The 12,958-nt window shown below is 42.9% G+C and overlaps 1 protein-coding gene across 1 annotated transcript in view; it reads right to left on the bottom strand.

The window, feature by feature from the left end:
- The window catches only part of rpgrip1l (RPGRIP1 like), a 29,627-nt gene extending 18,960 nt beyond the window's left edge, over window positions 1-10,667 (bottom strand). Inside the window, exons 1-8 of the mRNA XM_044192219.1 lie at window positions 10,524-10,667; window positions 9,702-9,797; window positions 8,168-8,312; window positions 6,900-7,213; window positions 5,475-5,574; window positions 3,535-3,678; window positions 2,904-3,009; window positions 663-809 (exon numbers count right to left, since the gene is read on the bottom strand). Coding sequence (XP_044048154.1) covers window positions 663-809; window positions 2,904-3,009; window positions 3,535-3,678; window positions 5,475-5,574; window positions 6,900-7,213; window positions 8,168-8,312; window positions 9,702-9,789 — 1,044 coding nt within the window. The 5' untranslated portion in view covers window positions 9,790-9,797; window positions 10,524-10,667. The remainder of the gene's footprint in view (window positions 1-662; window positions 810-2,903; window positions 3,010-3,534; window positions 3,679-5,474; window positions 5,575-6,899; window positions 7,214-8,167; window positions 8,313-9,701; window positions 9,798-10,523) is intronic.
- Between the last annotated feature and the right edge of the window lie 2,291 nt (window positions 10,668-12,958).

The following is a 12,958-nucleotide window of genomic DNA, read 5'->3' as shown; positions in this document are numbered from 1 at the left end:
CATGGCTGGAACAGTGCTGTGTGGCTCGGTCCGTTCACAGAGCCGGGGCTGAGTACGAACACCGGAGGGTTTCAGCGCTCACGCTGAACGCACAGCTAGCGGACCGAGAGGAGATATTCAATGAATTTCACAGAAAGAGGCGTACTGGATTAGAATCGCTTACCACACCTTTAATAATCCTGAATTTATAGTTTGAGTATTTTTTTTATTGCCGATTATTATTTCAAGCACAAGTACTCTCTTTCAGCAGTTGTTGGGGCAGAGCTGGGTTAATACTGCAGAAATAATAATTTTATGCAAGGATTAAGATTTTCTTTTCTGTCACTTAGTGATTCAGGTTATTTAGCAGTGTTCACTGGAGGGCCAATGTTTTATAAGGGAGGTGGAGACACAGGTCTGCTTTTTTTAATATATGTTTTAATTCATTTAGGAATAAAAAGTGATTTATAAAAGTGATGGTTTTTGGATTGTGGTCTGAAAAGGTGAATTTTCAGCCACCACTGTGGGGCAAAAATAGAGAAGAGCCTTAATGAAGATGAGAGAGCACTGTCCAGACTCTTGAACTGGATGAAGATGCAGCAGAGAGCCATCTTCCAAACAAACGTGAGGCATTTCACATTTCTGTGTATAACCAAGCAGCCACAGTGTAGTGTAGCGGTCACCTGCTCCATCTTCATCTTGGATATGGTCGAACTCTGCAGCCGTTTCTCCAGGTCCAAACTCTTCTGCCTCTCGTCTTTCAGCTGACCCGACAGCTCGTCCACCTTCAGCATCGCTGCATCATGACTGACCTTCAGGGTCCTCTGACTCTGAAATCCACAAATTAAGATTCAGCAAAAACACACAACATATTTCAAAGTATAAGTCTGGTAATATTTTACATTTTTCTTCTTGTCATCAAACCTCACGTTCAGACTCAAACCAGCAGTGAACGTCTCTGCTAACAGGTGTGTGTGTGTGTGTGTGTATCACAGCCTCCACTGTTGTCCAGAAACTGTTAAAACACATCAGCGAGCCGCTCTGCTGCACTGGGTGACATGTTCCTCCATCACCATGAACACACACACTGTAGTTTATTCTGCCTCAGCCCCACACACACCGTCCTGCTGCCCCAAACACTCACTACAGCACCACATGTGGATTCATCCGCCGCTGGAAATAGTCCCCAACAGATGCTCTGTTTCCTCCTGTTGGTCTGATAGAAACTACAGCGAGCAGCTGTTTGAGGAAACTACTGAGCCTTTTCAAACAGGAAACTATATATTTAAAGGTTTACGTCTTCAGCAGGAACCAACGGGCTCGCAGCTGAGAGCCGCAGACAGGAAGTGAGACGGCGCTGAGGGACGGACCGACGTGTTGCTGGTTTTGGTCTGAACATGAGGTTTGTAGAAAAATATAGAATAACACCAGCCTGATCCTTTAATCCTTTCATCAACGTCTTTCTCCTGAAACTCTACTGCTGTGATTCTGATGTGTGTCCTGCAACTCAAAATCAGCTGTTCAAAGATTTTACTTGCTCAGTATTTTTGCAGCTTAGATACATTCTGGGTAGTGAGATGTGGAAAAAAAAAACTAAAACATGTAAGTCAAACATTTTTCAATCTTTCATTTACTAACTTTTAGTAGTGTGGACAGAAAATAGTAACCTGCTTCTGTTCCGCTGCAGGTTGTTTCTGATGAAATGACGGATACGTCTCCTCAGACATAGAACACTTTGATTGGTGGGATTTGGGCAATTATTTAAACCAAAGACAAACAGAGCAGAGGAAGGATTAAGATCCTGGCCGTGTACAGGGCCCTGTTCATCAAATGTGGTTTAACTAATTCAGACTAACATGCTGATATCAGGCTACAATAATCCTGTTAGTTCTCATCCAGCTAATCTGGTTCTCTGAAAGCAGTTTGACTGATTTGGTCCTGGATGACGTTATCATGAGTAGCACTGCGCTCTTATTTTGAAGTAAAGGCTAAATGAGTAGAGAGCTGAAACCATGATCGGCTCTCTTATGATTGGCTGAGTAACTGAGATTGTCAAGTACATGAGGTCGGGTGCGTGACTGGTGAGGTTCTCAGTTATAGGCCTAACATAAATCCAAAACCTTCCAAACATCTTGCCAACAATAACTGTACTTGCAATGACCATTTTTAGCAAAGAGTCCCGCAGTTCATCCAAGTTTTGTTGTTTATCTTATCACCAAATGAAATGCTGCATTAGATGACTCAGTTCGTCTTTTACTCGTCAGAATCTCTTAGCTGAGTTTGTCTTTTTGCTCTCAAACTACTGTACATATTAACTGGTTCTATTAAAGTGTACAAACATTTATTTAGTTGTGTATTTGGTCACGTATAAGTATGTGCAACTCTTCGTTTCGATAATTAAATTATGATAACTACACCAACAGATCATAGTGATCTCTCTCATCTAAAATCATAATTAAGTCGACACTTAAGTCATTATAAATCTGAGGAATCCGTTTGTATCTGAACTCATTGTCAAACGTCTTGGTCGTGATCCAGCTGACTGTCAATAAGCTGCACTTTTGCAGGTTTGGGCTTAAGGACTTGTTGCTATGACAACAGTTCCAGATGAATTTTAAAACCAGCTTCGAAGAAACAAAAAATCCAGACTCGTGTCAAAGTCATCAACAGTTTAATCTGGACGACTCCGTCATCCACGGAGGAAGAACGGGCCGGTGGTCTCAGCTGACTCACTGTGAGGCTGAAAATCGTATTCATAACGAGAAGCAGCTTTTCTTCTTTTCTTCAGAGATTTGTTGTCTCAGAAACGACAGGGGAAGACTGCTCCCCACAGGGCTACAAGTATTGATTTGTCATTATTGGATTTCACCGTTTGCCTTGTGAGTTGCGGTAACTGCAGGATTCCAGCCGTAAAAGCTTCTCACCTCTTGTAGTTGTAGAAATCGGCCCTCCAGCTCGGTTACGCTGCTGGACCTGTCAGCCAGCTGCTTCTGCAGTTTGATCATCGTCACGTTGCTGTTGACATGTGACCTGAGAGACGACACAACGCACGGGTGTTACTGTGCATTCATACAGATACATGTGTGCACCCTCTCTCCTCTGTCTGGTATAACGGAAAGGTCCCACCGAACACAACCAATAGTTCTCACATTCAGGTTCTGCTCAAACAGTGTTTGCAAAAGCTGCAGTCAAACAGATTTACTGTGATTTGTGATACTGGGCTATATAAATAAAACTGACTTGACTACAGCTACTGTTGCTGCTCTGGTTGTGGTTTCAATTGACAGATGATATCCGGGACCATTTATGCACTTAAATATTGTTTTTTTACCAACGACAACTTTATAAAACTGTCAAAACATAATTAAATTACATATTTGAAGGATTTGAAAATGGTGAGATTTCACTGGTATAAGTATAATATTGGAAGAGCGAAGCATATTCCAGTATGAGTGGAATGACAAGAGGTCCTGGTACTGAGGTAGAGAGAGCAATACTGGCCACATAACAGCTTTTAAAGGGTGAGTTCACTCAAATGACGAAATATCGTTTTACCTCAGTTTGGAGGTCTGCTGCTGTCGGACCTGCAGAAGCCTCTCCTGATATTCTGCCTCCTTCTTCCTCAGTTCGTCCCGCAGCCGCTCCGAGACTCCCTCCATCTCCTCCATGTGGCTCCGCTGGAGCTCGATCACATTCTCTCTGGTGCACAAAGAAAGTTTACTGGTTAGCTTCAGTTATTTCAGCTTAATACAGATATGGCAAACATAATACCGTCTCCAGTCAGATGAGTAAAAACCCTGCATTTCAGAGACTAGAACAAAGGTGTCAAACTCTGGCCCGCAGTGTAATTATATTTGGCGTGCCAGGCAATACCAAATGGCTACTAGAGCTGGCCCGCTGGTATTATACAGCGCATTCACCGCTAATACTACAAATCCCATAATGCTCTGCTGTTGTTTTGGCGCGTCAATCTTGACAGGACCCAGAAACGCCCTCTCCTCTGTGACAGCAGTCATAGCGACCTCGTGCTACAGCTGTCAGTTGGGCGTTCAGATGTAATTCTTGGGCACGGAAAGTCAATAAATTATTAATTAATTAATTTCCCTATATTTTTGTCAGAATAAAAACATAAAAAAAAAAAATGTTTTGATCTTTTTATAAAAGAAATTGCATCATATAGAAAACTAAAAAATACATAAAAATATAAAAAAATAAATATATTTTACGTTGAAATTTGGTTCAAAGCAAATGTCAATTCAAATATTTTCATTGCCCTATAATGTTGTCGGGGAATGTATATTGAACGGTAATAAGCGTTGCTTGTTCCATATTCAATGTTAAAGCAAAACTTGTTTGGGTTCATGTTGAAAGGTTCATTTGTTCAGTGTTGGCCCGCGACTTTGTTCAAGTTTTAAATTTTGGCCCGCTGTGTTTTTGAGTTTGACACCGCTGGACTAGAACAAAAAGCCTTGTTTTGTCCCGCACAGCGTTTCATGTTCCCTGAAAGATGTAATCAATCACTCATTTCGTAATACTAATTGAAAAATGTATTTACTAATCACTCAACAGCAAGAGTAATTAGTTATATTACGCTTTACTTTCGTCACTCAGCCCTCAGCTCTGTCAGAGGTGTCTTCAAACAACTTCACAGCCTCCACACATTTCATATTCTGTATTTAAAAAGAGACGTTGTGGTTTAGCAAGCAGCCAACAGATTGGAGGGATTTACTGTTGACACTCTGTGACCCCACATGGCAGCTCTCCAGGAGTCCTCACAGCGAAGCTTCGGGCTTCACACAATGTAGGCCTACCAGTGGCTAATGTTAGCAAGCCAGCTAAGAACACACAACATGTAAATAAGACTTAGTAGGTAGAAACATTTGTCCTCTTTTGGTAGAGGTTAACCTGCTCATGTTCTGTGTGTCCTCAGATCAAACTGATACCAAGCCCGCTAAAAAGGTGAAGCCGACCCCCACAATGTCAAAGTAAAGGAGCGTTACTGGGATTAGTAACTGTAATGTAATTATTGAATTTCAAATTGTAATCCCTTGCACTACTGTTACGGAAAAAAATAATCACCCACCAGTGTTTATTTTGATAAATGAGCAGAGTAAAAAAGTGTGTAAAGAGTTGTGGATTTCTGTAATCCCAATGCAGCAGAGTGTGATCCTTTACTTTGAGATAAACATCGGAGTTACGTGGGTTGAGAGATGAGAGACAGAGAATATAAACTGAGACAAAGTCTGAAGGTTAAAGCACAGCACTAACTCACAAGGTGAGAGGTTAAATTCTTTGGCAATCATGGTAAAATATGGATGCAACCAGAAAAAGAAGATTTGTCTTGATTATTCACCACTGTGGTTAATCTGTGTAAAAACAACGCGCTACAAAGCAGCAGAGGAATCTTGTTCCAGGTTATAAATGTGACCTTTAAACCGGCTGATTTAAAAGAGAGTCTGACGGACAGACGCTTAGCGATGACGCGCAGCACTCACAGGTTGCGGATCTCGGCCCTCGCCTCCTCCAGCAGGTTGTGTCCGAATCGAGGTACGAGGCCGGTCGGGGGTCTCCCACCTCCCTCCAAACTCCTGGTACCTGCAGGAGTCAAAACCAAAGAGTTTGTTCACAGAGGATCAGTACAATCGCTGTGACATCCATGAGAGAGATGTAGGAAAAACAAACAGCAGGAGGACAAACGGGGTTAAATAAATATATTGTATAAGTGATTTCTAAGTGATATTGTTTAGTTAGAGAACACTTGAATTATGCTTCACAAGCTGTTTCGTCTACAGACGAATCAACAAACTTGTAATTAGGGCTGCACGATAAGGTAAAAAAAATCATAATGCCATACTGACAGATATTACGATTGTGATTCACGATTAGTGGAAATGATCATTTTTGCGTCACAATTTTCCTTTCAAGTCATGATGATGTGACATTTGCTGGGGTCTGTACCAAACAAACATGTTTTCTTACACCTGGAGAACCAGGTGTGCAGGGCGGGGCGTCTCTGCAGCTCTACAGTCCGTCATTATGACGTCATTATAACGCTGTTTTGTCGCATTTTGCTTTCATCAAAAAACTGCCGCTTACGCGATTTTGATACTGCACTTGGCCATATTGCGATTTCGATAATATTTCAATTAATTGTGCAGCCCTACCTGCAATCCATGATTTCTTCATTACAATCAGTTGAAATAAAAACTAAAATATATGAATTTGTAAAAGTAGAATTCTGGCCAGGAAACTTATGGAGTGCATCGCGCCCAGCAAGCAAGAGATCAACGGGACACCGCAGGCCGCTCGGCCCCTGCTGGGTCCGCAGCCGGCAGCCGCTCAAACGTGAGGGATTAATGAAGAAGAATTCAATTTAAATTAATTTCATGTAACAGAGGCTGGTGGATTTTGCCTCAGCTGATAACAGCACAGAACAGTCAGCGTGGTTTTGGTGATTTGCAGATGAAAATCTACCCGTCGTTGAAAACATGTTTCAGATTCTAACCTTTATTTTAACGGTATTTCATGCATCATATTTTCAACATGTAACAGGTTCTACAGGATCTCCTGCGCAGACTTTCAGGTAAAAGCAGATAAAATGTAAAATCCTTTCGTACATTGCAGTGTTATCGTGCGGGTTTAAAAGTGACGTGGCTCGTCTGTAGAGCGAGGTGGAGCTATGGCGGCTGTGATGCACTCACAGGGGCAAACCTGCGACAGGATGTGTCTGGAGGGCCGTGCATGTGTTAAAGGGGTTTCTGCTGACACGGTGATCAGATACTGCTTTTCATTTTGGGGTGAACTATGACTTTACAATGTGTGCAGCAGCAGAATAAATTGAAATACGATATCACTGTGGTCATTTAAAACCGAGTTGGGTACTCTACCGGACACTTCTCAGATAAATATCTGTGACGTACTTTTTGGTCGTGTGTGAGAAGGAGAGGAAGCGTCATCTCGCAGCTTCTTTAACCCAGAGCTGACTCGTGATTGGACGTGGCTGTATGGCGTCGACCTCCTGCTCTGCGAGTTGATGAGCTGCTGCTTGGCCACGAGGAGGCGCTGTTTCAGTCCCTCGTTCTCGGCCTGCAGTCCCCGGACTCTCTCCTGGAGCTCCTCTATCATCTCCTCCATCTCCACGTCCCGCACTCTGGAGGCCGGCTGGCCTCCCCCCACTGCCAGCTGCTCGATACGACCCCGGTCCTTCACCAGCCTCATCAGCTTAGTGCCCAGCCTGGAGGAGGAGGAGGAGGAGGAGGAGGAGGAGGAGGAGGAGGACACGGACGATTACAGGTGAGAATTATAGACAAAGTAAAGTCATAACGTCGCTGTGATGAAGTTCACTTTACTCATGAGGGTTATTATACAGCCGGCGAAAACAGCTGTATAATGTCTTCTGAGGATCTGGAGGGCGCTTTAAAAAGTTTGAAAAAAATAACCCTGATGATGTCATAGTGATGTCATCTGGGTTATCGGCTTGAGACTTAAAATTTTTAACATAGAGCCTGCGTTACAAAGTGGAGTTGGGGGATTTTGAAAAAGAAGCCATCTAATGGCGGGGGTGGAGGCAGCTAATGAAAAACACCATCGAGATGCATTATGGGAAATGTAGGATCCAGTGTTTTTGGCGTTTGATCTCCACCGATCCACAGATTTCGGCCATCCTGTTTTTAATGAGTCCCCCGACTTTATGGAAGTGACATCACGTGACAGTTTAATCAATAATGAAAATAATCGTTAGATGTAGCCGTAATTTAAAGGACAACTGCATTTACAAACCCTAAACTTCTCTTTAGGGAGAGTAGGGATTTCTGGCACAGCTTCACAGCCTTCGAGGAGACGAAGAAATAATCTGAAGACGTCAAAACTCCAGAAACACTTACAGTATAAAGAGCAACTTTATTGTGAGACCAACATGTTCTGGCTCGTGGGCTTCAGCAGGGTCATCCAACTTTTCTTAAATACAAACTTTTAGTCCTAACTGACATTTTTAAAAGTAGAAAATCTCATTTTAATTTAAAACTGAGCAAAGCGTAAGAAAGTCTTCATTTTATTTTGCTCCTGGCCCTTGAAATGTGTCTCAACACTTTAATAACAACTGTTTTCAAATGATGTTTATATTATAGTGATAATATTCAGAAAAGGCCTGTAAATTTTTGGTGTGTGTGTGTGCGTGTGCGCGTCTCACTTCTTGATCTTGTCATCCTGTTTGTGAATATGCTGTTTGAGGTGCAGTGTCTCCTCATGGAGGCGCAGGAACCGGTCCTCCAGCTCCTCCCTGGACACCCGCGAGATGTCTTGTCGCGCCCGAGCATTTTGATACACGGATGAATCTGTCACCATAAAAAAACAACAACAAAAAAAAATGCTCATTTGTTGTTCTTTTTATATTTTCAAGCATGTAGCTGTGAGTAAACAAACTGCAACTCTAAAATTAAAACACTTTCGAGGAAGGAAGATGTAGGAACACGAGGCTGCATGTGCAGTGTGATCGTCCTCAGAGAGCTCAGCCTGAATTAAACCCCATTTATGCTGTTTTCTTTCTTCGGGTGGGACTTACGGTCATATCGACCTTCTTCTTCTTTTCCTCTCAGCTGTTCCCTTTCAGGGGTCGCCACAGCGAATCATGTGCCTCCATCTAACCCTGTCCTCTGCGTCCTCTTCACTCACACCAGTTAGCTTCCTGTCCTCTCTCACTACATCCATAAACCTCCTCTCTGGTCTTCCTCTAGACCTCCTGCCTGGCAGCTCCAGCCTCAGCATCCTTCTACCAATATATTCACAGTCTCTCCTCTGGACACGTCCAAACCACCTCGATCTGTCCTCTCTGACTTTATCTCCGAAACATCTAACACGAGCTGTCCCTCTGATGTCCTCGTTCCTGATCCTGTCCGTCCTCGTCCCTCCCAAAGAGGACCTCAGCATCTGAAGCTCTGCTGCCTCCAGCTCTGCCTCTTGTCTTTCCTTCAGCGCCGCTGTCTCTAAGCTGTCCAACATCGCTGGTCTCACCGCCGTCTCCAACACCTTTCCTTTCATTCTTGCTGAGACTCTTTTATCACACAACACACCTGACACTTTTCTCCACCCGCTCCAACCTGCTCGCACTCGCCTCTTCACCTCTTCTCCACAGTCTCCATCGCTCTGAGCCGTTGACCCTAAGTACTTAAAGTCCTGCACCTTCTTCACCTCTGCTCCCCGTGACCTCACCGTCCCACCTGGGTCCCTCTCATTGACGCACCTGTATTCTGTCTTACAGCGGCTGAGCTTCATTCCTCTGTTTTCCAGAGCAGACCTCCATCTCTCTAGATTTTCCTCCACCTGCTCCCTGCTCTCACTACAAATCACAACGTCATCCGCAAACATCACAGTCCATGGAGATTCCTGCTTGCTGTTTATACAGCACACACTCTTACTCACAGTGATTTCTCTGTTTATCTAAGCATCTTGTCATTCATTTACACCAGATGCAATTTCAAGTTTCCATACAGCAATACCAACATGTACAGCAATATTCAAATATATTTCTTTCCACACAATCAGTCAGGTTAAGCGCTCTCTGATGGCTTCCAAAGCGCCTCTTGGTGGAAACAGAACGTAGAAACAACATCAGGGATTTGGATATAACAATGCATGATTTCACAGACTAATGTGCTAAAAATGAACAGCATCACACAGAGCACATGTAGTTACTGCAGTCACATAAGTTGCTCGGTTGGACAGACCTTGTGGACCTGCTGAAAGTCGGGACAGAGTTACTGTGATGTCTCTGACTGGCACATCTGCTGCTGTCTCATCAAGTAGAGTGGACATATTTCAGTCTGAAAATGAAAAGGTACAACATTTACATTCACCTTATCAGCCACCTTAGACCAAACACCGGGTCGGTATACAGCCCTGACTAAAGTAATATAAACCGTTCTGTAGTGTTGGGAGAAAACAGTTACGCCAAACTCCATTTGAAATATGTTTGATTAAAACTAATGTCCTTGTGGAGATAAAAACGACAAACGGCAGAACAAGATTCAAGAGTTTTAACTGACAGCGTGTGTCTTCTAATGTATTCGGCATACAAGTGACCTGCCAGTAGCATTACATTTTAATATTACATCAAATTTTATTGCGAGATTCCCCCTGCTGCCACCGCCATCAGTCTGTGCAAAAACTGGAGCATTTCACTGAAATACGTGCTGCTTGCTGTCACGTCCTCTACACTGATTTAAGAAAGCATCTTTATTTAAATGAACTCATTCACATATCTGCGCGTAGCACAAGTAACTGTATCGACGACGGTCAGAAATGTTTTGCGTGGTATAAAAATTAGGTTTTGTGTTTGTTGTGGTGTATTTCAATCAAATCTCATACGAGCGGTGAGTTAACTTCAGCTAACGTTAGCTAGCTCAGCTCGGCACTCTTGAGGCAGCTAGCTGACGGGCTAGCTCATTCTTCTAATTATGATAAGACATTATAGTAGTGGCGTTTGTGGCTTCGTATTTACAAAAATATGTTTCAAGGATTTCTGTGTTTACTTTTTAAACATTTCTTACCTTTTACAACGACTTTATTCAGTCCAGATTGACGGTTGCTACTGAAAACATAACAGTTCTTCATGTCGTTATGACGCTACTACGCATGCGCCATGCGAGGAGATTTGTGGGAAATGTAGTTTTATCCGAACTGAAAGCCTTTTGCCACTGCAGGTGGCGCTTCCGGGCTGCTTTGTTGATATTTTAAACACATTCTGCTTTCACTCCACAGATGTAAGGTTTTCGATCAAACATAACATGAAGAAAGCTGGTGACTGTGGATGTGAGTGAATCTGTAACTCTAACCTCTTTTTTTTTTTTAATTCAGTTCAATTCAAAGAGCTTTACTGAAAGTTTCAAGAACAATGTTGCCAAAGCATCAAAATATAATTCGTCCAAATATTTGCACAACACACAATAACAGTAATGTGAACATTAACACAGACGTGTTCCTGATGTTTCATGTATATTTCCATTCCAGTGCTCCCTCATGTGTCTCCTGTGTGTATCCATCAGCTCTATTTCACGTTATCGTTTTCCCATGACAATGTTTCTGGAGGGACACTGGGCCAATTTGAGGACTTTGTCTGACCTGACTTTACATGTAGGCCTATTTATGAGCAGCGTGGTGGTGCGATGGCTCACTAGTATACATATATCCCGGGGAATCTGACAGGCACGCTGTCAGATGTCTGCCTTTCATGAATTGGCAATGGATCTAATTTAGTAGCCTGAGACGAGCGTGCTGGCTGGACAGAATGAGTTCAACCTACATGTCAGGCTCACGGTTTGCCACGCAGCGATCGCTGGGCCGTGACAGTCTCCCATCACTGCTGCTTCTTCCAGCCATAACCTTTGACCCCTCCCCCCGTCTCTTTAGGCTGGGACTGTGCGGCAAAGGCTGGCAATGGAGCGAAATGTGTGTCTGTCAGCAGCGGACTGTCAGAGAGTCAGCCTGTCGTTGAAATCTATGATGCCTGCCGACCTTCTGCTCAACAGGCCGTGCCCGCCTCCATGCAACAACTGTCTGGTGCACGATCTGCCTTCGTCTCAGCCCCGTATTTCCCCTCAAACAGCCTCTGTCTTCAGGACAGTTCAGACCTGTAATGCCATTTAAGATGTTGTACCATCTGAATATATAATAGCCATCTACAATTCAACAGTAGCGGATGATCTTTTACTTAAAGCGTGTTTTGCTTCTCGTCACTTCACGGTGCTGAATGATGTGTTCATCTGCTGATGGAGGAAAGTTTCTCTGAGCTCACCTTAAATCTCACTTTAACACCTGGACGTACCTGCAGGACTCATGACATCGCTACTAGTTTGGAGCCAATCGTTGTCCAGTATGAAGCCTGTGAAGCCTCCGGGTCACAGGAGGAGGCATCTTGTGTCCAGCAGTTCCACTTTATTTGTACATGAGAGAGACACTAATTATTATTCCAAGCAGAGCATTTCTCTGTGTCTGGAATGGATCTTTAATTAAAGTATAACAGCACTGTGTAAAAATACTGTTACACGTAAAAGTCCTGCATTAAAAATGTTACTAAAAGTACACATTATTACATTACTTTGGCTAATTTCAGAATAATATATATTACTGGATTAACATATATATACACATATATTTATCCTCTAGCGTTATACAGAAAAGTGTTTCAAATATTTTGTCCACCCGGTTTATATCAATGAAGGTAGATTAAATATTAGAAACGCCTCTCAGTGTAACTCCAGAATGATCCTACACAGAAAGCAGCTTCAGCACAAACTGCTGTATTAGAGTTTTAAACTGGCATCTGAGCCATGCAAAATTAGGTTTCTTTTTTTCAAGCTTTCTTCTGATCTTTGCTATTTTTTCTTATGAAATACTGAATAATGTTGCCGCTTCAGGCCTCTAAAGGTATTCAAATAAACCTGGAAACCAATTTTTTCTGCTTTACTATCCTTTTAACTGATCTAGGTGCAGTGCAGAGCGGACCTGGATCATCAGTGAGTGTTTGATCCGGAGAGAAGCGTCCCAGATGGGACACTAGGTGGCAGTTAGTTCACATGTCTGAGGAGCTGAACGGCGTCCTCCTCCTCCTCCTCCTCCTCCTCCTCCTCAGTACTGATGAGGATGAGAGGAATTTAACCCCTCGGGTAACGTGACGATACGAATGTGTGTCAGTGTGATGGTGACAGGAGTTTAACGCCATGAGCAGGACAAGGTGAAGGTTTTAGCATTAACAACTTAATAAACAACAATTTTCAGAAAATTAGTATGTATTTATGTATGTGCAGTAAGGTGTTGCCATGGCTACAAGTTAACCTGTAACTGGTCAAAGTTCAGATCATTTACGGTGAGAAATGAAGCTTCATATTTGCAGTTTCAGGTGGCTTCTAAGACGTTTAAACACGCCCTTTATTTCAGAAATTTAAAGTTGAAGCGACTCGTCATCTCTTGTACCTGAAATGGGACT

Source organism: Siniperca chuatsi, linkage group LG4 (genome assembly GCF_020085105.1).
Source record: "Siniperca chuatsi isolate FFG_IHB_CAS linkage group LG4, ASM2008510v1, whole genome shotgun sequence".
Classification (NCBI taxonomy): domain Eukaryota; kingdom Metazoa; phylum Chordata; class Actinopteri; order Centrarchiformes; family Sinipercidae; genus Siniperca; species Siniperca chuatsi.
This window is presented reverse-complemented; position numbering and strand designations above follow the sequence as displayed.